Raw genomic sequence first — 24,707 nt, 5'->3', positions numbered from 1 at the left:
GTGGGTTAAAAAAAGTAAAGTAAGAAAGTACCATAGACCTGAGGGCCCTTTCCACTATGATGATCAGGGCAAGATTCAACGACAAATGTGACATTAGAACAAACAGCTGGAAAAGGGAATAGACCTCCAGGAGAAGAGCTTCTGAAGTAAAGAGACTGGATGTGACCAAAGTCAGGCAGGTTTAGGACGTTAAGAGGTGAAGGTCAATGAGATAAGGTAGCGAACTGAGGGGGTTATAGATCACGAAGAACCTTAAAAGCAATCACAAGAAATTTAATTTCTATTGTAAAACTCATGGAAAGTCTTTGGTGGATTTGGAGCAAAGGAGGAATAGAATAAGATTTAGAATTTTAAAAATTCACTTTTAGAGTTCTTAATCTGATAATGGTAGAAAGCCATTTATACCACATTACCCTCCTTACAAGTAAAACTTATAACCACTAGACAAAATATTTTATTTTTTTTATTATTTTTTAGAGAATTGGGGAGAGGCAGAGGGCCAGAGAGAGAGAGAATCCTGCTGCTCAGCACAGAGCCCCATGTGGGGCTTGATCTACAACCCTGATATCAAGACCTGAGCCAAAATCAAGATCCAGACGCTTAACCAACTGGGACACCCACACGCCTCTAGGCAAACTATCTTAAAAACAATGATTTGAAAGCACTGGAGGACAACTAAAAGCAGCTAGAAGTTAAGGGAATTCAACTCATTTATGACAAGAACCACACAAGGCGACAGATTCACATTTATATATGTTTCCTCAATCCATGAAGATGGGTTGCTCAAAGAGAAAGCCTCAGATTTCTCTGCACAGGTCAGCAAACCTATTCTGTGGTACTGACCCAAGAAAAATTAAAATATATATCCACAAAGAGACTTGTACATAAATGTTCACAACAGCCTTATTCACAATAGCCAGAAACTGGAGACAACCCAAAGGTCCATCAACAGGAATACGAATAAACAGTGATATTTTTATAGGGTGAACTACTACTCAGTGACAAAAAAATAAAATAATAAATAAATAAAGGCTACAAGTAACATGAATGAATTCCAAACATTATGTTAGAAGATATGAGTCAGACACATTAGAGTCCATTTACACTGACTCGAAGAACAGACAAAACCAATCTATGGTGACAGAAAGTGAGGGCAAGAATGGAGGAATCGAAACTGGGCATTTTCCAGATAATGGTAATTTTCTTTAATTTGTTATGGATAGTGATAAAATGGGTGTATATAATTTCTGAACTCATAAACCGGACTCTTAAAATCTGGGCATTTTACTACAGGTAAATTGTATTTCAATAAAAAGCAGTAACTAACTCTAGCAGCTTTTAAACCTCACAAATATTCAGTCAATCCCAGCACATGGCAAAAATACGCCTTTCACTTGATTCATAACATGCTAACAACTAAAGTACCAACAGGCAGAAATTCAGCTCGTATGTGGACTATAATTACAATAAAATACCTTTCCTGTAAGTGCAGATGATAATGTTAAGAAGTATTTAAGCCTAGAAGTGTTCAAATACACGGTCACAGCCATACACTGTCTTTCAAGATTCAGCTTCATGAAGTATGCTTTTCCTGCCCTCTTTACATAAAGCTATTCATCCATTCATAGAATTCCAAAAGAAATGAAGTAATATGGATATTAAAGAAGATGCTCAAGCAAAATAATACAATAAATTTTATAAATATCAAATCCAAATGCCTATTTTCTTATACTCCATATAAAAAAACACATATTCAACAACACTTAACAATAAATTGGACTATAAAGGCTTAAGGGGAATACATTTTGAGAACTGTTAGAGGAACATTATGATCTTAGAAACATTAGCTACCCATTTTTAAATGGAGATTTCTCAAGAACCTGTAAGAAGATATGATGAGATTTCACTGGAGTGTACAATGAAATAAGTAAATACTGTGAATACGTTTGCCATGTAATTGGTAAAGTTAAGAACACTCTTAATAGGAGAAATTCACGTTAAACCTACTTCAAGCAAATTTAAGTGTCAAATATGTATTTAAAACCTCCCTAACAAACATATAAATGCATTTTTTAAAAAGGAGCAGGCTACTTGGAGAGCTTAAAATATGTCTCACATCTATTTCTCATCATCACATCTGTTACAGAGGAGCAGAGTAAATTTGGAATGTAAAATTATTTGGGGAGGAAAATTATATCATTAAATAAAAATATTCCATAATATCACAGGACACAGAAAAAAAATCACACAGCTAACACCTAGGTGTTACAGTTTAACGGCTTAGGAGTGTGAGTGTGATTAGTTGTGTCAAATCCCAGCTCCTGGCACATTAAGGTCTCAGAAAATAGACAAATTAAGTCAATAATATCTGAAATGTAAATTTTACATTTAGTAGAGTAGGAATATCTGTAAGAGAACTCTAAACAGAATGTCAGAGGAGTAAAATTGAATACAGGATTCAAGTTCTGTCCACAGGGAAATTCACAATTTAATAAATGTCATCACAGAGGCATTATAACAAAAATGAAGAGAAAGCCGTCTTAGGAGGATGTAGGCAATGCTGATTAAAGAGAAGAAAACAAAACGCAAATAAGTGGTGGTGACATTTCAGTCTCGAGTCTCCAAAGAGATTAAGATAAAGTACATTAAAAAAAAAAGTGAGATGGGATAAAATTTTATAATCCCCTCGATCATATTGGGCAAAAAGCTGCCATTAAGATTAGTTTTCAACCAGCCTCCCACTTACTGGCCCTAAACAGCAAAAGATGAAAAGGGGTGTTTTTAAAAATGAAATTAAAAATAAACACCTAAGATTTTTAACGTATTATTTAATTGAATTTGACTCTTTGAATTTGGAATTATTACCCAGAAATGTCCTCTTGCAAGAACTGCATAGGGAGTTCAGGCGAGTGAGCCCCTAAATTACCCAAAACACAGTCGTTGTAAATACACCTTTGGTTCATTACCTAGGAAGTCTCTGCCATATATTTCTGTTGGAATTTGAATGATGGGCTTTATTTTGACATACAGCCTAAATAGTTATCAGAGCCAAAAAGGAACAGAGCACTCGAGCTGCTAGAGGCAGCATGACTGAAAAGGAACAAGGCTTCAGAAACAGATCTGATTCTCCTGTCAGTTTCACCACAGACCAACTGGGGGGAGGTGGTAAAGTTATATATATGTTGTTTTGTTTTGTTTTTTCCTTATTTTTGTTTTATTTATTTATTTATTTATTTATTTTGCAAACTCTTGTGTCAAGGGCTGACTTTCAATAGATCTCAGTGAGGGAGCTGCTCTGCTACACAGAAACCCTGATAAAATTCTATTTTATAAGGGTTTATTTTCTTCCTTTTCAAGGATATCATACATACACACAGAACTATGTAAACCACACCAGCACAGAAACATTGTGCCTGATATGGGAAAACTGTGGCAGCAAACACCTAGGTGGAAATATCGTATGATGGAGCAGGAGTATGACGACTGTGTCAAATCTCAGCTCCACCACCTGCTCAGCTGCGTGACTCTGAACCAGTTATTTAATCCTTCCAAGCCTCAATTTTAGTTTCAACACAAACTCTAACTATTAAAAGGTTTGACAAGATGCAAAGCACTTAGTCGAGTATTTGGCCCACAATAAACAAAAGAAATGTTTGCTATGATCTTAAGAAAGAACAACAAAGCTGAAGGTATCACACTTCCAGATTTCAAGATATACTGCCAAGCTGTGGTAACCAAAACAGTATGGTACTGGCTAAAAACCAGACACAGAGATCAACGGAACAGAACAGAGAGCGCAGAAAGCAACCACACATACGGTCAACGAACCTATGACAAAGGAGGCAAGAACAGACAATGGGGAATAGGCAGTGTCTTTGATACATGGCGCCAAGCAAGCTGGACAGCGACACGAGAAAGAATGAACCTGGACCACTTTCTCCGACTGTACACAAAAATAAACTCAAAATGCATTAAAGACCTCAATGTGAAACATATAATCAAAAAATTTCCAGAAGGAATCATAGCCAGTAAATATATTTGACATCAGCCATAGCAACTTTTCTTTTTTTTAGTTGTATCTCTTTAGGCAAGAGAAATAAAAACAAAAATAAACTACTGGGTTCCCTGTCCAGCGGGGAGTCTGCTCCTCTCTCTCTCTCTCCCCCTCTGCCCCTAATCCTGCTCATGCTCTCTCACTCACTCACTCTCTCTCTCAAAATAAAATAAATAAAATCCTTAAAAAAATTAACTAATTAATTAAATACTGGAAACATGGCAGGATGTTTAGGCTTGCAAGTTCTACTTAACATCATATTAAAAGTCCTACTTAATGCAATAGGGTAAAAAAAAAAAACAATAAAAAGCTGAACAAAACAAATAAAAGCTGAACAGACTGGAAAAGAAGAAATGAACTATCTCTATTCACGAACATAACTATCTATAAAGAAAATCACAAAGAACCCACAAAAAAATTGCTCTAACTAATTAATGAGTTTATCAAGGTTACAGAATACAAGGTCAATATACAAAAATCAATTGTGTTTCTACATACTAGCAATAAACAACTAAAAACCAGAATCTTAAAAATACTACCATTTATAACAACTCCAAAAACAAGAACTACTTAGGCACAAGTCTAACAAAGTATGTGCAGGATCTGTACTCTGAAAAATGAACAAAACTGATATAAAAAATCAAAGAGAACCTAAATACATGGAGAGTTATACTCAATATGGCTAAGAAACCATTTTTCCCCAAAGTAATCTATACATTTAACATAATTTCCATCAAACTCCCAGCTGGATTTTTTTTTTAAGATTTTATTTATTTATTTGACAGACAGAGATCACAGGTAGGCAGAGAGGCAGGCAGAGAGAGAGGGGGAAGCAGGCTCCCCGCTAAGCAGAGAGCCCGATGTGGGGCTCGATCCCAGAACCCTGGGATCATAACCTGAGCTGAAGGGAGAGGCTGTAACCCACTGAGCCACCCAGGTTCCCCCTAGCTGGATTTCTTTGTAGATCTAGAAAACTTGCTTTTCAAATTTATATGAAAAGTCAAAGAAACTAGAATATGCAAAACAATTATGATAAAACCCAAAGTTAGCAGACTTACAGTTCCTGATGTGAAGGCTTACTACAAAGCTAGAGTAATTAAAGCAGTATGATATAGGCATAAACAAAGAGATCAATGGAACCAAACACAAAAGTCCAGAGAAAGACTAACACAAATACATCAAATAATTTTTGATAAAGGGGCCAAGGCAATTCAGTGACAAAAGGATGTTATCAATAAATTATGCTGCATGTGCATAAATGAACATCTAAAATGAGCAACTATATGCAGAAAAAAGGAAATTTAATCTGCACATTATACCAAATTAACTCAAAATGGATCTTATAGCTAAATGTAAAACATAAACCTATAAAAAAGAAGAAAACAAAGAGAAAATCTTTGTGACACTGCATTAGGCTACAAATTCTTAGATACAAAACCAAAAGCAGTAGTGATAAAAGAAAACTGAGAAGTCAAACTTCATCAAAATTAAAAGACTTTATTCTGCAAAAGCCACTGCTAAGAAAATGAAAACCTATGGACAAGGAGAAAGTATCTCCAAACCCCGCTGGAGAAAGGAAACACACCCCGAATATATAAAAAACTCAAAAACTCAACGGAAAGAAAACAAACACCCTCCCCACATTTTAACAACCTAGAGCAAAAGCATTCCCATACATTCTGTGTGCTGGGATTTACACCTGACTGTCCTTTAAATTACTATCATGGAACTTCCTTATCTGTCACAGTGTGAAAATAACAAGCAAAAGATCTAAACAGACATTTTACCCATGAAGATATATGGAGACAAGCAAGCACATAAGAAGAACCCGAATTGCCAAGGAAATGATGAAAAAGAAAAACAAAGCTGGGGGCATCACGTTGCCTGATTTCAAGCTCTATTACAAAGCTGTGATCACCAAGACAGCATGGTACTGGCACAAAAACAGACACACAGATCAACTGAACAGAATAGAGAGCCCAGAAATGGGCCCTCAAATCTAGGGTCAACTCATCTTCAACAAAGCAGGAAAAAATAATCAATAGAAAAAAGACAATCTCTTCAAAAAATGGTGCTGGGAAAATTGGACAGCCACATGCAGAAGAATGAAACTCGACCATTCTCTTACACCGTACACAAAGATAAACTCAAAATGGACGAAAGGCCTCAGTGTGAGATAAGAATCCATCAAAATCCTAGAGCAGAACACAGGCAGTAACCTCTTCAACATCAGCCACAGCAAGTTCTTTCAAGACACATCTCCAAAGGCAAGAGAAACAAAAGCAAAAATGAACTTTTGGGACTTCATCAAGATAAAAAGCCTCTGCACAGCAAAGGAAACAGCCAACAAAACGAAGAGGCAATCCACAGAATGGGAGAAAATATTTGCAAACGACACTATATACAAGGGGCTGATATCCAATATCTATAAAGAACTCCCCAAATTCAACATCCAAAAAACAATTAATCGAGTCAAACAATGGTCAGAAGACATGAACACTTCTCCAAAGAAGACATACAAATGGCTAACAGACACATGAAAAAAGGTTCATCATCATTAGCCATCAGGGAGATTCAAATCAAAACCACATGGAGATACCACCTTACATCAGTTAGAAAGGCAAAAACTGACAAGGCAAGAAAACAACAAATGTTGGAGAAGTTGTGGACAAAGGGGAACCCTCTTACACTGTTGGTGGGAATGCAAGTTGATGCAGCCACTTTGGAAAACGGTGTAGAGGTTCCAAAAAAATTAAAAATAGAGCTTCTCTCTGACTCAGCAATTGTACAACTGGGTATTTACCCCAAAGATACAGATGTAGTGAAAAGAAGGGCCATATGCAACCCAATGTTCATAGCAGCAATGTTCACGACAGCCCAAGTGTGCCCTTCAACAGACAAATGGATAAAGATGATGTGGTCCATATATACAACCATCAGAAAGGATGAATACGCAGCTTTTGCATCAACATGGATGAAACTGGAGGAGATTATGCTGAGTGAAGTAAGTCAAGCAGAGAAAGTCAATTACATGGTTTCACTTATCTGTGGAACATAAGGAATAGCATGGAGGACATTAGGAGAAGCAAGGGAAAAATGAAGGCGGGGGGGATTGGAGGGGGAGATGAACCATGAGAGACTACGGACTCCAGGAAACAAACTAAGGGTTTTAGAAGGGAAGGGGTAGGGGGATGGCTTGGCCTGGTGATGGGCATTAAGGAGGGCATGGATGGCATGGAACAATGGGTATTATACACTAGCCATAAATCATGGAGCACTACCTCTAAAATTAATGATGTACTACATGTATGTAATGATGTACTACTTTATGTTGGGTAAACATAACATAATTAAGAAAAAAGATCATCCACTTAATTTGTTACTAGGAAAATACAAATTAAAAACACAAAATACCACTACAAACCTTAGTAGAATAGCTTTGATAAAAGCAACTGACAATACCAAGTAGTGACGGGTACAGGAACTCTCACAGAACACGGGGAGAATACGCAGTAATACCAATCCTTCACAGGTCCTTACAGGAAATCAGAGAGGAGGGAGAACACTTCCCAGCTGGTTTTGCAATGCCATTTTTCCCTGATGCTGCCGAAGACATCACAAGGAAACCACAGACTGATCTCTTTTAAGAACACAGACAGAAAAATTTTTAACAAAATATTAGCAAGCCAAATAGCAACATATAAAAGGACGATACTCCACAGGCAAGTGAGATTGATCCCAGGAAGACAGAGTGGGATGTAAACCTGAAAATCAGTTATGTAATAGAACCTACTAGGAGAAAAAGGTCAAAATCTCTATGATCCTCTTAACCTCCACTGAGTAAAGGTTACTGAAGAGCTCTGAAACACAGCTGTTGTGTTTGCCTCAAACCATTGACTTCGTTCCCTAATTGGTGCTCAACAAATACTGAATATATTCTGTGAGGCACTAACACAGACATACAGAAACAAACTAATTCTGTGATTCAGTTAAAATGCTGGAAGTCGTACACTAGGGTACGCAATTAAAAAGAAAAAACAAGGGGTGCCTGGGTGGCTCAGTGGGTTAAAGCCTCTACCTTCGGCTCAGGTCATGGTCTCAGGGTCCTGGGATGGAGCCCCGCATTGGGCTCTCTGCTCGGAGGGGAGCCTGCTTCCCCCACCCTCTCTGCCTGACTCTCTGACTACTCACAAGTAGTCTCTGTCAAATAAATTAAATCTTAAAAAAAAAAAAAGAAAGAAAAGAAAAGAAAAAAGAAAAACCAACTCTGCCCCAGTACTCAGGGGGGAAAAAAAGGAGGACTGTCTCATTCTTTTTTTTTTTTTTTTTAGATTTTATTTATTTATTTGACAGAGAGAGACACAGAGAGAGAGGGAACACACGCAGGAGGAGTGGGAGAGGTAGACTAAGCAACCCAGGCATCATGGACTGTCTCATTCCTATTCTGAAGTCACAGAGGCAAATTTTAAACTGGCAAGTAAAACTAAGTCATACTCTGGCAGTCAATATGTCTGGAAATAATTTTATAGGAATACATACTGTATATACTTTCTTTTTCCTAACTATCTCTCTATAAAACATTACTACCTTTAAAACCCTTAAGATACAACAATGTTTACATTCTTTTTTTTTTTTTTAAGATTTTACTTATTTATTTGACATAGAGAGATCACAAGTAGGTGGAGAGGCAGGCAAACAGAGAGGGGGAAGTAGGCTCCCCGCTGAGCAGAGAGCCTAATGAAGGGTTTGATCCTGGGACCCTGAGACCATGACCTGAGCCAAAGCCAGAGGCTTAACCCACTGAGCCTCCCAGGCACCCCGACATTTGTCATTCTTATTGGCATAGGAGAGTCCTCTACCTTGTGGGGAGCAAGAATCCTCTGCCTGAATTTTTCAATGGTCTCTTGACCCATAGAAGACCAAGCACTGCCGAATGCCTCTGCTTTGTCTTGTGTGAGATGAATGGCCTCTAACTGCTGCTGCAAAGCTGCTGGCTTCACGTTGTGATACACCGCCTATGCAAGAGGGAAAAAAAAAAAAATCATATATATCCCCAATATTCACACAGAGACCTCGGATTATAACCAAATACAAAATTATTTCTAAATGACTTAAATTAAAAGAATATTTCCTATTTTATTGTAGATCTTTTTTCTTGTTTTACCAATAATAATATACATAACTGGAAGATGCAGGGTTGAAAGGCCTAAACTATTCAGGCTACACGTCTCCACTTTTGCCTCTGTTTTAAGTAATCCTAATACCACTTAACACAAAAACTTCTCTGCTTTAGCTGTGCAAATGGTACCCTAATTAAATTATCATTTCCTTATTTCACTTAACAATGTCAAAGAACTGTTTCAGGCTCAGTCGGTTAGGTATCTCCCTTGAGCTCAGGTCATGAACTCAGGGTTGTGGGATAGAGCCCCAAGCTGGGCTCCACATTCAGGAGGGAGTCTGCTTGCAATTCTCTCTCTCCCTCTGCTCGCCCTCCACCCCATTCATGCTCTCTCTCTCTCCCTCTCTCAAATAAATAAATCTTTAAAACAAACAAAAAACAAAGAAATGTACAACAACTAACAAAAATTTTTCCAAGAAGCACTTTCTTAAAACTACCTTCATGTATCAACTTCCTAGGTACTACATAATAAAATATTATAAACATTTCTAATAACAACAGTTCTATTTCTTAATCTAATTCTGGAACAAATTTCTCTTCGACCCCATGTTTCTCTGTCCTTTACTATTAGTAAAAGCTCCCCAGGGTTAAGAACAGTAATCATCTTAGTATCTGTAATCTGTACAAGACTGTATGAAGTAGATGCCTAGGAGCTTGTCTTCCTAAACAGTGTCTGTTCACTAAAAGGCTTATGAAACTACAGTACTATTTAAACTTTTGTTTTTTTGAAGATTTTATTTATTTATTTGACAGAGAGAGAGAGCACAAGTAGGCAGAGAGGGAGGCGAGGGGCGGGGGGGGGGGGGGTAGCAGGCCTCCTGCTGAGCAAAGAGCCCGATGTGGGACTCGATCCTAAGACCCTGAGATCATGACTTGAGCTGAAGACAGAGGCTTAACCCACTGAGCCACCCAGGTGCCCCTATTTAAGCTTTAATTTCACAAATATTCTACCAAGTCAACCTTCAGGAATTTACAGAGACTCTAATTTAAGCCCAGCAATGTGCTTGGTTTATAGAAGATGAGCTAAAGATATGATAGGTCCCTCACAAATTCAAAAGCTAGAGAAGGCTGACACACAGGAAATGATGAAAGACTAATGATGTGCTCCACTCTGATGAGCCAAGGATAAAAGGAATCCGAAGTAGGGGATGAATGCCAAGTGTAAGGGTCATGGCAGCAGTGAGAAGAAATGGGACTTCAACAGAAGCTTAGTGCACTGAACACAGACAAAAGCAAGGGAAGCAAAATGGAAGCTCAGTAGGAAGAACTTGACAAAAGCCTTTGACAACTACTTCTCTTCTAAATGTTTTATTTATCATCCTAGTTAAAGAAATCCCCCAAAATCATTGTTCTTAAATAAGAGGTGTTTGTTTCTCCAAGTTATCACACCAAGTAACAATGAATAAAAATGTTTTATACCTGTCTCAAGTCAATGAAGTCTTGAGTCATGCTGTCAAATACTTTACTTATGCTACCCAACATTCAGATTTTTGGAAGAACACAATACTGTAGAAAAAACCCATACATTCAATTTTTATTTTTTAAGATTTTATTTATTTATTTGACAGACAGACATCACAAGCAGGCAGAGAAGCAGGCAGGGAGAGAGAGGGGGAAGCAGGCTCCCTGCTGAGCAAAAAGCCCAATAGGGGGCTCGATCCCAGGACCCTGGGACCCTGAAGACAGAGGCTTTAACCCACTGAGCCACCCAGGTGCCCCCTCAATTTTTTCTTTTAATAGATTAAAATTCTCAATTAGAATACATCCACAGCTCCCATCTGTACACTTTTTTTGAAGAAATAAAATGTTACAGCTACCAAAGTGGTTCAAATCTGCAGTAAACAAACCATGGTTACAAAGTTTGGGGCACTTGGAATACCTGTTCTAAAATGAACGAGATTGTTTCGAGAACCAGATGAAGATCTTGTTTCTCCAGAGAAAACGCAGCCTGAAGTTTTTCTTCTTCTTCTTCACTGAAACTGTTCTCAGCCTAGAACATAAAAAGCAAGCTAGTAGCCCACATCAGGTATTCAAAACTTAAAACACTTGACAGAAGAGTCCCTGAAGATTCATATATTCATACATGGATGAGAAACTGAAAGGAGAAGTGTTTGTAAATTTCAGTATCTCAAAATCACAGTAGAATTGGAGAGTTGGATCACGCCAAATCAAGCTCATTTTGAATTTAAAAAAAGACATTAAGTTCTATGATTTACAGGAGATGGAAACTAACTGTAAATACCAAAAGAAATGGACATTTAAAAAAATACTAGAACGTAAAACCCCAAAACGTTAATAACAATTAATAGGAATGTCCATCTTCCTCACGCAAATATATTTACTGAGTATTTATTATGTGCTATAAAGTTCACATCCTCAAGTATACAATACTCAAGTTAGAATGGCACATAAAAACAAATATTCAAGTAATTTTCATTTTGAGGAGTTCTGCAAAAATGTGGGTTATGACAAGAGCATCTATAAAGCAGGAAATTAAGTCTTTTTTAGAATTTTAATACATATTTTCCAAAATCTCTATATTATGCATTAACTTTTTAACCAATATATCAAAGATAGTTAGCCACCTGAGTAAAATCTCTGCCTAGTCTCCTTTCTTTCATATCCAAAATAATCTCCTTGGTCTAAACACACTGGTCTAGTAAGTATGAAAAATGTACACTACTAGAACAACTTTAAAATAAAAAGAACTACTTCATCCACACATACTAAAAACACCTTTCCATGCAGCTGCCTCTCCCTAACAGCAACATGGAGAAATTTCAGAAGTTCCTCGAGTACTTGCCTGGACAGCTTGAATGAGGTACACTTACACGGCTATTGAACAGAAGCAACACTGGAACTTGAAGCAAGCGTATTTTGGAAGGCCAGTCGCCAGAACTCCCAGCCCCTACTACCTGTTTTACAACTGAGAAAATAGTGAACTGAATTTGGCCAAAAGGCCCATCACTTATCTCAAAGCAATATTCTGACTTAAAAGTTTCAGCATTTCTGTGACTACCATATATCTTCGTCAAATAATGACCTATGGTACCAGATTTTAACAATATGTGAAATATAGCAATGATATTACATACATATAACCACTGAACCACATGTTGCATTAAATTCAATGGATATTTATAGTTTAACTTCCAAGTTAGTCCACTGGATTCCTTTTAACATACATCAAGTAAGCTGCTTTGACAAAATAGTATTAGTGATTGAGCAGGTATAAAAATAAACTTCAGTGTCCCCAATATGTATAAGGAAGGGAGGTTTTTTAAAAGATACACCACTGGGTGGCTCAGTGGGTTAAAGCCTCTGCCTTCGGCTCAGGTCATGATCCCAGGGTCCTGGGATCAAGCCCCGCATCAGGCTCTCTGCTCGGCGGGAGCCTACTTCCTCCTCTCTCTCTGCCTGCCTCTCTGCTGCTTGTGGATCTCTGTCTGTCAAATAAATGAATAAAATCTTAAAAAAAAAAAAAAAAAAGATACACCAGGACGCCTGGGTGGCTCAGTGGGTTCAAGGCTCTGCCTTCGGCTCAGGTCATAATCTCAGGGTCCTGGGATCGAGTCCCGCATTGGGCTCTCTGCTCAGTGGGGAGACTGCTTCTCCCTCTCTCTCTGCCTGCCTCTCTGCCTACTCGTGATCTCTGTCAAATAAATAAATAAAATCTTAAAAAATAAATAAATAAATAAACAAAAATAAATTAAAAAGATATACCAAAAAAAAGAGAAAGAGAGAGAGACACTCTCAAGATTTTCAAAGACTTAATTAATAAAGTGGTGTGGAGTGAAGGGCTACGAGGAAATATTTATCTTCCCCCATCCACAAGGGGAACACAAGTCATGCAACCTTCAAATAAGGTGGAGCTTAAAATATGGGAGCTTAAGAGCAAACAGAGAATACAGCTATACACGAAGTACAAACAGAGAGTCAACACCTTGCTCCAAAAACAACCTTGGGTAGATAAATATCAAACATTAAGTACCTCTATTTGTTTCCAAAACAGCACCCATTTCACTTATCTCTCTACCAAAAACACCCCCCCATACCTAGGAGTAAAAGAGAAGGTAAAAGAGACACATTCTACGCTCTACGCTCAGCAGGGAGCCTGCTTCCTCCTCTCTCTCTGCCTGCCTCTCTGGGGCTTGTGATCTCTGTCTGTCAAATAAATGAATAAAATCTTTTAAAAAAAAAAAAAAAGGGATGCCTGGGTGGCTCAGTAGGTTAAGCCACTGCCTTCGGCTCAGGTCATGATCCCAGGGTCCTGGGATTGAGTCCCGCATCGAGCTCCTTGATCAGCAGGGAGCCTGCCTCTCTCTCCGCCTCTGCCTGCCTCTCTCTCTCTGCCTTCTTGTGTACTTTCTCTCTCTTTCTGACAAATAAAATTAAAAAAAAAAAAAAAATCTTTAAAAAAAAAAAAAGAATGCAAGGTAGTGCTATATAGATTCACATGAAACGATCTCTGATAAAAGTGGTAAGTGAAGAAGATACACAAAAACACACGAACTACACATTTCTAAGTGTATGCACTTGTATGTATGCATATGTGTATTTACTAACACATGGAAAAAGATCTGCAATAGAAACCAAATTGGTGAAGGCTACCCCTGGGAAGGAGTGGTGGTTTTATGATACCTGAAAATTCTTTAGCACTCCTCCCTTCAAAAGATGGAGCCTAATTTCTTTCCCTTGAATGTGATCCAGGCTTAGTGAGTTACTCCTAACAAAAAGAATATAGGGGTGCCTGTGTGGCTCAGTTGTTGAGCGTTGGCCTTCGGCTCAGGTCATGATCCTGGGTCCTGGGATCGACCCCAGCATCGGGCTCCCTGCTCAGTGGGGAACCTGCTTCTCCCTCTCCCACTTCCCCTGCTTGTGTTCCCTCTCTCACTTATGTCTCTCTCTGTCAAATTAAATCTTTAAAAAAAAAAAGAATATAGTAAAAGTGAAGCTATGTGTTATCCCAGGCAGTTCATAAAAAGGACACACCTCCCTCTTTTGGGTCACTGGTTCTGGATGAAGTCAACTTCCATGTCGAGAGGAAAGGCTTGTGTAGCAAATAACTGAGGCCTCCCACCAGGCAGCCATAATGGGAAGAAATCCTCCAACGCCAGCCAAACCTTCAGTTACAGCAGCCCAAACAACATCTGATAGCACCCTCACCAGAACCCCGAGCCAGAATCACCCAGCCAAGCCACCCTAAATTCCTGACCTACAGGGACTGTGAGTATAATAAATGTTGATTGTTTATTTCAAGGTGCTAAGTTTTGAGTTAACTTGTAGTTCAGCAACAGATAACTAATACAGGGGAGAATTAAGATGGATTAGGAGGGCCAAAGTTAACTAAGGGGGCATTTCAGTTTGCCATACTACTTAAATTTCTTAAAATAAACTTATTCAGAAACTACGGAATTTAAAACTTATTAAGATGCTTAAATTAAGCACTATGAGAATTTTGAACTAGAAGGGCACAAAAGAAGCAACTAAAAAATCCCTTTTTCCAACTTTTTGGGTTTTTTTTTTTTTGAAGAATTCATTTTCTTAATATGGGTGATGAGAAAACTAATCTCAGTTGAAATCAGATCACATTCTTTAGAAAAGGAGAGCTGTCTTCTATTCTATGAACATAGGATATTATCTAAATAATTATGAAAGTAGTCAGCTTTTAAAAACTCAGAGCATGGATTCAGAGACAGAGCAGCCCACTGTCCAGAGCCCAAGCTCTGACTCATGTTCAAAGTCATACATACACACAAAGACCTCCGTGAAAGAACACACGGTACTAGTATTCTGGAAATACCGTAATTGAAAGAGCATATATATTGTTCTTACCCAATAAACCAATTTGTAAGAAGCCTTTCATCTTACAGTAACTACAAAATAAATATATTTGCAGAGATTAAGTGCCCTTTACTTTTTGATCCACATAGGCGGGGCAAATGCTCCTTCGCGTAAGAATCTCCTACACACAAGACACGTAAAGGCACAGGCATTAAATGCCCGCAGCACCCTCCATACGTTGTAACAGCCCAGAAAAATTCTGAGGCTGGAGTTCACATGTGTGATTGTCCTTTATTTAACATAATGAGAGATTTCATTGTGTCAAAATGGGGGGAAAAAGAGGTACTCACGAGTGAATCTATCAAGTAAAAGAACTTTTACTTTAAACTTCTGAAAGCAATCTTTCTGAAATGTACAGTACCCATTCTAGACTTTTGTAAACAAAGTATTTCACATTAAACTCATTTTTTACGATGACTCAGGTCACAATTATGAGCATCAGAATTCTGGGGTACAGTATCATAAAAAACTTTTAAGAGACATTGGTGATTTTTCACTTCAGGAAAAAAACCCTCAGATTTCTGGGCATTTCATTGTCTTGAGTCTAATTTGCATAATTCTCCCACCTCCTTCCATGATCAGCCGTCAATTCTTGGAACCGCCCCCATGCCCATCACTGGCCCTTCTTCATCCCCCGGTTGGCTGGGTCTAGTCTGCCATAGCCAGGAATTCAGCGAGCCGATCTCTCAGAATGAGACACACAGCACAGTTAGATCAACAGGCTTTGTGTATGACCTACAAGTCTCTCTAGCAGAGCAAAGTACAAGAGTCTTTCTAATTGCAGGAGTTATGAAAGCCATTTTTTTTTTTAAAACTCTGAGGCCATAAATTGTTATCTCTGAGTCCTCAGCTATGGAAGTTACTCTGACTTCTGTCAGTGTTCTCCAGTGCAGACTCTATTAGCATGCTGAACAGGGCAATTTGGGCAAGACCGTTCTGCACATTGCAAGACATTTAGTTCCTGGGCATTAAATGCCAATAGCACCCTCCACATGTTGTAAAAACAAACAAACAAACAAACAGAAAAACTAAAACACCCCAAAACTTCCCAAGTGTTTCTATATGCTAGGACAAGCCAAGAAGATGATCAGTTCAAAGACGACTTCCAGGGACGCCTGGGTGGCTCAGTTGGTTAAGCAGTGCCTTCGGCTCAGGTCATGATCCCAGCGTCCTGGGATCGAGTCCCACATCGGGCTCCTTGCTCCGCAGGGAGCCTGCTTCTCCCTCTGACTCTGCCTGCCACTCTGCCTGTGCTCGCTCTTGCTCTCTCTCTCTCTCTCTCTGACAAATAAATAAATAAAATCTTTAAAAAAAAAAAAAATGACGACTTCCAGACCCAAGTTTAGACACACCCATATTCTATATCTCAGCTCACTTTTCCTATGTTTATTCTAATTAGGGAATTCAAGGAACCAGTCTGGACAAAAACAGAAACCCTCTGCCCGCAAGCAAATCAAAGTGTCAAGCTGATAACATTTAGAACAGCAACCCAATCTCTAAAACTCTTCACCGATCTACCCATGCCAGGTTTCACTGTTCGAAGGGCTCAGCTTGTCTCAAGGCAAACATCCACTTAACAGACCAAGAGTACATAAAAGAAAGCTGGCATATCCTGAATGTCAATGCAAACTTTATTCTATAAGAACTCTTATCACAGGGTGCCTGGGTGGCTCAGTGGGTTAAGCCGCTGCCTTCGGCTCAGGTCATGATCTCAGGGTCCTGGGATCGAGTCCCACATCGAGCTCTCTGCTCACCAGGGAGCCTGCTTCTCTCTCTCTCTCTCTCTCTCTGCCTGTCTCTCTACCTACCTGTGATCTCTCTCTGTCAAATAAATAAATAAAATCTTTAAAAAAAGAAAAGAAAAGAAAAGAAAGAACTCTTATCACAAGAGGAGCCCCTCTAAGAAGAACATTCCCTGAAACTGCCCAGGAAAAAAAAAAATCTGCACCTTTCCTGACTTTCTTTCTTAGCAGGTGAATTATTAGCTACGTATGTTTTTGTTCTCAGTTGCTACAGCTGCCAACAACCTCACCTTCTTGTGTCCAACCCCCCCCCAACCACCGACAGCATAGCATTCAAACACCTGTGGAATTCTCTGGCCACCCACTTAATCTAAGATGGACACTAACTTACTTAGAACTCGATATGACTGAGAGGGTCAAAGACAAACTACTCACAGCTTTTCTGCTAATGTCCCAGCCTCCCTTGCTATAGAGAACAAAAGATATATCTAAGAGTTTTTTGTCCCATGTTTTCAATAAGTGTAAGAAGGCAGCCACCAGCTCAGGAAATTAAAGCAGACCTTCTATATTGATTGCCTACATCATTTACTTTTAGACTAATTTATATACTGTACTGTGCACTTTTCTTGAGGTGTACTGTAAGGGGTTAAAGGAATGGATTCTGGAACCAGGCTGCTTACTCACTAGCTGTGTGACCTTGGGCAAATTATTTAACTGGTCTCTATCTCAGTTTCTGTGTGGATAAAATAGGGATAACAATAGTAGCTACTTCCTAAAGTTGCTATAAGGATCAGATGAACTAATAACACAAAGCCATTAGAGCAGTAGCAGAGAGACTGATGTAACTGTGAATCACAAAACCACAGAATGTGGCTGCTCTTAGATTGTTGTGGTGATTCCTCCTTTCTCTCCATCTCTATCAGAGACTCCTTATAGCCAGGAATTTAGAGGGCCTGCATGGGTTTTGTGTTTCCCACGCAAGGCAAAGAATGAATTCCAAGAATGGCTCTTGGGTGCCAACTGCATCAGCACCAAGGTGTTAGGTATGGAAAATGTAAAGATGATTAAGACATGATACTCAAGGTATTCAAAGTCAGCAAAAGACCCTGTATCCTAAAACAACTACAATGCAGTACTGCAATGAGGTGCCAATGAAGCGAGTGTTTTAGAAGCACAGAAAACAAACTGCTGAGAGCAAGACGGCCAAATCCTTGACCTAGTTTCTTCACAACAGAAGGGAAGAAAGACATTTCAGATAAGGGAAAGAGTATACACACAGACATAAGAGTTGGAAAAGTTCGCAGTATTAGTCTCGTAAAAGAGTACAGCCCAGTGTGACTGAAGCACTTGCAAAGTGGGAATAATACGGCTTGTGGCCATTATTATACTGTCATTATAAGGTGATTTTAATATGATACAATGTGAAAGATTTTGAACTTTTTCCCATGGGGCAATGGGAAGTCAACGATGGCTTTAAACACTATACAGATATGATCAATTGGGGTTTTTTTCATTTTTTGTTTCTTAGGGAAAAAAAAAAAAATTTGGAGAGATGAATGGACTGGCATTATGAAGCAGCAATAGGAGGGAGAAAGCTTCCGGCAGAGACACCAGTTTGAAGGCAGTTACTGCAGTCCACGGCAGGGGTCTTAAGGATCTGAACTAGGACTATGAGGAAAACCTGTATTTGAGAGACACGTCAGAGGAAGAAAGGGCTCAGAAAGGGGCCGACTCCCAGGAAAAAGAAGAGGAAAGGGTCCAGGTTCTCCAGGTATGGTAAAGAAGTGCTGAGTCACTATATTGTACACCTGAAACTAGTGTTACACTGTACTAACTGGAATTTAAGTAAAAACTAAAAAAAAGTCCAGGTTCTCATTTAATGGTGGTACCTGACACCACCAGGCAGAGCAGTTACTAGTTACTAGGTGCGCTGTAAACAGGTGTTGGATGGAATTAAATTTTTATAACCTGATACAGAAATTAACTAAGAACAGTGACCAAGCAGTGAATCAGTAAACGTCAATGTATCCAAAATGACCAAACCTTGAAATAAAAAGAAGAGGCACGTTAAATTAAATATTAAATACAGGGTGTTAACAAACGACAACATTATTTTTAAGAAAAGAATGAAATCAGAATTTTCCCAAAACATATTACACAGAACCTGAGTCTCCAAATATTTACCATGATATGACAGTTCCAAAGTCACACACGTTTGGAAAATCTTGCACACCATATTCACCCTTAAATATTTACTGTAAACATTACCATAAAATATATTCCAAAAATATATATATAATATATACACTCTGAAAAGTTCCATAATAAAGAAGATTACCTTTAATGAAAGAAGAGTGTCCCAAACTTATGACCATGGGACATCACAAAATTTCCTAGAGAGCCAAGGACACACTGGGGAACACTACACTTCGGAAAAAGTTTTTCAAGGAGAAACAAAGAGTTTCAGTGCAATCACAAGAAAATAGAAACTACAGAAATACAAAAATACAAACCTTCAGGTGAAGTTTTTGAAGAATTCGGGTGAGCAATCGTGGAAATCTTCCTATATCTATTGCATTTATCAGCGACACTGCTTTTTTCATGCTAAATAAATTTGTAAAACAAAATTTTAAAATGAGTTTTAAAATGAGTGAACTGTTCCTGCCATAAGTACACTTGTCTACAATTGCTGCTGTCTCGGAGTTTCCATTTCAACAACTCTGATTGCTATAAAGAAGTCCAAATGATGGCCCGCAAAGGAGGCAGGACGATTCCAAAAAGATGCCTCCCAAAAGTACTTGTCCATTTGGGAAGTTTGTCTTTCTTTGGGGGCAAGGCCTGCAACTAGAGGAAGCTTGCACCTTGGGGGGGGATGGCATTAACTCAGCAGTGAATATTTACTAACCTTAACCCACAGAGGAACTATGGAAAGAATGGAAGGAGGAAAGTGGGATTGACACCAAAATACAAAAAAAAAAAAAAAAAGAATGCTGCATGGCAGGTAATGGAATAAATACATATAAGGCAAAGTCATTTGGGATAACGGTACACAGTTGTTTTAAAGCTGTGCCTCGGGCGCCTGGGTGGCTCAGTGGGTTAAGCCACTGCCTTCGGCTCAGGTCATGATCTCAGGGTCCTGGGATCGAGTCCCGCATCGGGCTCTCTGCTCGGCAAGGAGCCTGCTTCCCTCTCTCTCTCTGCCTGCCTCTCCGTCTACTTGTGATTTCTCTCTGTCAGATAAATAAATAAAATCTTTAAAAAAAAAAAAAATAAATAAATAAATAAATAAAGCTGTGCCTCAACGGTAATAATCAACTTTAAATTATCATACAGGTTATGGCTTACTCATGTGGTGGGTGTTAAACAGGACACTGAAGTGAGGGGAGGAACTGAGCGTCAGGACTCAAGGAATCCAGAAATAAAGAAGAACTCTGAAATGACAGTTCTCTTCTTCAAGAAGATCCCTGTCCAATTCAGGGACATGGAAAGTACTTTCCAACACCTCAGCACTTTTTCCCGCATCCACACACTACCTGCCCTAGTATTTATTTTTCATGAAATGGGAGTCATTTCTATTTAAGTAACTGCATTTTAACAGAGAACTTTATATCACCACTTTGGGCCCCCGACCTTACCTACCATAAGTAGAAATGAACTAGAAATTAAAAAAAAAAAAAATGAGATCCAAACCCATGTTACCAAACTCTGGCTTGATACTATTACCAGCCCCAAACTCCCAACCTGAGGAATATTCTCTCTTGATTGAAAAGGGACACTGACACCTGTTACGGATTCAAGACCGTCCAGCCCCACGGCTAGCGTTTCTCATACTCAGGCCTGAGAGCGAGCCGAAAACAGAAAAAGGGCATAGCTTTGCACGTGATTCAGCACTACTCCAGGCGGGCACTTTAGACCCCACACTCTGGGAACGGTGACACACACCACACACTGCCCTACTGACCCCAGCTGCCAGGCACTGGAGCCCCACGGAGGTGAACCACCGAGAGGGTGAGACGCCCACAGCCCCCGGCACTCCCGCGGGGCCGCACCGCGACTTCGCCAGCTCCGCGCCCACCCCCCACCGCCGGGCCCAGCCTCGGAGCCAAGGCGACAGCCAGCTGGAGCGTCCTGGCGGCGCCCGGTCCGTGCCACCCCTGGGCGGCTACCTGGGGCTCTCCGGCAGGATCAGCGCCGTGGCGGCCGCCATCCTTGAAGCTCCCTCGCCCGCCTCCGCCTGTCAGCTGCCTCCAGCCCAGCCAATGACCGCAGGCCTACGGAAGGCCGGAAGGCCCAAGCCGCGCCTCCTCCGCCTTCGCCTCTGGACGCTTGAGCGAATTCCGTGCGTGGGTCTTTCAGGGAAGAGGGACCCTCCTCATTGTCTTCCGCCGCTGTCCCTGTTCTGCCTCAAGCCTGTTCGCCTATGAATTTATTTATATTTACCTATTTGCCTATTATCCATGCACAGCGGACCCTTGAACAACGAGCGGCTAAGGTTGCCCACCCTGCCTCAAGTCAAAAATGCACATGGAACTTTTGAATCCCCCCCAAAACCTAAGTATGAACACTCACCTGTTGGCTGGACGCCTTGCCTTACCGGTAACAGTCGGTATGTGTATTGTGCATGCTGTATTTAGTATATACTCCATTATTACAATAACATAAGCGGAAGAGAGCTGGAAAAAAGACGATGTTATTGAGAAAACCTAAGGAAAATACATGACGGTGCTGTAGTCCATTTATCAAAAGAACCCGAGCATGAGTGAGCCTGCACAGCTCACACCTGTGTTGTGCCAGGGTCAGCTGTGCATATACCTGGATATGGGCATGTATTTTTACGGCGTTGGCACGTATGAGCATCTATTTAGGTGCGTGTACATACACATAATTTTTTTATTTTTTTAAACAGAGGAACTTTAAGCACCCACCATAGCTAGTGTCTAGCCTGCGCTGCAGAGGGGAAGGCCGTGAAACGCTCTCCCTGAAAGCAGCCTGGATGTCCCACACCCACCCACTGGAGAGGTCCTGCCACCAGCTCCAGCCTCGGCGCTTTCTGTATCAGTATCCCTGTATTCATTGAGCACCTACTGTATACCAGATACTGTGCTAGGCACTGGGGACCGAAAAGACCAAAATTCCTGCCCTCGGGGTTTGCTCGCAGTTCAAACCGACGGTTCATTGCGCCCCTCCGCGGTGCGGTGCTGAGCTAGGTACTGCTTCGTAGGGGGACATTCAGCCCCGCAGAGAATGCCATTTAGAACCTCACAGTAGAGCAGGGATGCAACGTGGGTTCACAAATACGTTTGCCCGCCTCAGAGAAAAACACGAAGGGCCCTCCAGGGATTCAGGGATGGGAAGGGAAAATTTCCTGTTGCAGGTGGCTTGAGGTCTTGAAGGAAAGATTAGGGCATGTGCTCTGGAGCTTAGTGAGAAGTGGGGAGTCATTAATGTTTTTTCTTTTAAGATTTTATTCATTTGTTGGACAGAGAGAGAGAGCACAAGCAGGGAGAGGGAGATGCAGGTTCTCGGCTGAGCAGGGAGCCCCATGCAGGGGCGGGGAAGGGGGAGGGCTCGATTCCAGAACCCTGGGATCATGACCTGAGTACCCTTAACCGACTGAGCCAATCTGGCGCCCCCATTAATGTTTTCAAGCAGAGAAATTTTTGTGATGAGAGCTGCCGTCCTTTTGTTGGTCTTCTTTTTGGTTTTTGTCTTTTGAAAATTACTGTCAGTGGAATGATGATTAGATTGGCAAGAGGTAAGCAGAAAGTCAAACAGGGAGCTATTGCAATAATCTATGGAAAGCAGTAAAATCCCATGGTAGTAAAATAGCTTTAGAGAGTGAAAAAATATAGCGAGTGAGTTAGTGTTACATTTCAGCTGTAGAATCTTTGGGAGCTGGCAAAAGATTGAATTTAATTTTCCTACCTAATTATGTTTTACTTAAATTATTATTTAAATTAGTTGGCATTCCTAGAGCAGCCCCAAAAACATCCTAACTGAAAGGAGAAGCCAGATTGCAAATTAAAAGTGAATAATCCCCACATGGATAATTGAGTCAATTATACAGTGTGTTGAACACATACAAATACATTTAATTCCACAACACTCCACACACTCCCCAATTTGTGCAGTGTCTGAAAAAGATGTATGCGAATCTACATAAATTATAGGTCTCTGATACAAACACAGATTACTATACCTGGCATAATTTTAGAAGGACCCCAGTTTCCCTCGACTTCTGAATAAGTTTCCTTTAGTCTTCATTCATTGCCTGAAGCAGGGCTACCACCCTTCTAAAACCATTTGGAATCACTAGTGAAATTTACCTCCTCAGTTCCTTCACAACCACAGCTGGGATTTTGAGGGAAATAGCATCAAGATGGTTGGAGCCCTGAATCCATGTAACTTGGAACAGAGCACTTTTCCTCCCTTAAATTTCTTATTCATGTCTTATAATGTCTGTGTTGGCTTCCCTGGGCTGTGGTAAGAATTAAACAGTGTCACGTGTGTATGGGAGAAGCACTCTCCCCTCCTCATAACTCAAAGCACAGACTTCCAAGGTTTGGGGGGAAAAAAAAGTCTCCAGGATTTTTCTTGGCTTCACTGATGGGGATTATCACTTTTTATTGGTACTTGTTGCTATAAAGGCTTGAGGCAGAGAATAATTTCACCCCTTAAGTGAGACCCTCAGCCAAAATATTTCTGTGGTCTCTGGCATATATGCATACGGATCTATGAAGAAGTCCTTCGTAGTTGTCTACCTGTGACCACCTGCTAGAGACAGGATACGTACCTCCTCAAAACACGGTTCTATAGTACACTGTACCCCTAACCCTCAAACCTGTCAACCCATCTTGATGATTGATCTGTAGACCAGATCAGCTGCCCCTGATCGGTTAGGACTATGACACATACTGAATGCCCCCCAATTTCTTCCATATCCTTGCCTTCGTTGCAACTTTTGCCAAATCCAACTTTTTTTTTTTTTTTTTTTTTTTTCCGTTCTGTGTTAGCCTGCGTTCTCTAGAAAACAGCCTGAATTACCTGCTAGGGCATCCCTGGGGACAGTCATTGCAGGGAATTAGGAGTGTGCGTGCAAAAGGGAAGGAAGGAAAAGGAGGGAAGAAAATACAAGGTGGCATGTTATCTAGCTGGTTACAGATTGAAAACCTTGTGTATTTCTCAGTACTGTCATATTTCCAGAAACACTATTTCGAGGTACTGTGTCTTAGAACAGCCAGGAGGTGAGAAGGAGCAAATTTGTCTATAGACTCTTTCCAGTGTTCTGTCTCTTGTTGATCAAAATTTGTCCCATGGCTCAGACCTCCTCTGGACTCCTGGGGTATGTCCCCTGACACCTGTAGGCATTCACTGGAAAACCCAGAGTAGGATCTGATTCCCAAACCTATAGCAGAGGTGAGCTCAGGGCTCAATCCCTCCCCTTCCCTCCCTCCAGATGTCTCCTCTCCTACCCACCCCTTACCAGCCAAGGGTGGGAGCAAGTGGCAGGGTCCCTAAAACAGTTCTAAGTTCCCAGGGCCCATTTATTGGGAAATTTGAACAAGGCACTGCCTGAGACACAGCGAGGCTGAGCATATCTGGAGAGGTACATCACTCAGAGATGGTTTTACTCCTCAGGTGGAATGTCAACCAAGGAATTAGTTCCTTGAGCCTTGAATGCTTTAGCTCTTTGGTGATGCAACCTATTTAGTTCACCTATGCCTGGTGGTTTAACCAAAGTCTACAGCAGCACGGTTGGAGTGAGGTCCACTGTGTACTGGAAGCTAACATTGCCTTCTGGATGTGACCTTTGTCCTGTTTGGAGCCCCTCCCTTTGGGTGAGTTCTTTCTCAAGGGCCCCAAGGCCATTTTCTGCAATACAGTCTGT

General features: G+C 40.4%; 1 protein-coding gene across 6 annotated transcripts in view; it reads right to left on the bottom strand.

Annotated features, from left to right (window-relative positions):
- Positions 1-21,116, bottom strand: part of COMMD10 (COMM domain containing 10) — a gene marked incomplete at its 3' end in the record, with an annotated part of 197,631 nt that extends 176,515 nt beyond the window's left edge. For 3 of the 6 annotated variants that reach the window (XR_014310220.1, XM_082725080.1, XM_082725081.1), the window contains exons 1-4: positions 20,986-21,102; positions 19,333-19,423; positions 11,113-11,223; positions 8,914-9,069 (exon numbers count right to left, since the gene is read on the bottom strand). Coding sequence is in view for 5 of the 6 variants with exons in the window: in XM_082725080.1 (XP_082581206.1) it covers positions 8,914-9,069; positions 11,113-11,223; positions 19,333-19,423; positions 20,986-21,026 (399 nt within the window). Of the gene's footprint in view, positions 1-8,913; positions 9,070-11,112; positions 11,224-19,332; positions 19,424-20,985 lie in introns of all 6 variants that reach the window. The other 3 variants (XM_082725083.1, XM_082725084.1, XM_082725082.1) reach the window with 2 other exon arrangements.
- Positions 21,117-24,707: the final 3,591 nt, after the last annotated feature.

Source organism: Mustela nivalis (genome assembly GCF_964662115.1).
Source record: "Mustela nivalis genome assembly, chromosome: 3".
NCBI classification, from domain to species: Eukaryota; Metazoa; Chordata; class Mammalia; order Carnivora; family Mustelidae; genus Mustela; species Mustela nivalis.
The sequence above is the reverse complement of the archived record's forward strand: the minus strand, read 5'-3'. Positions and strand labels throughout refer to the sequence as shown.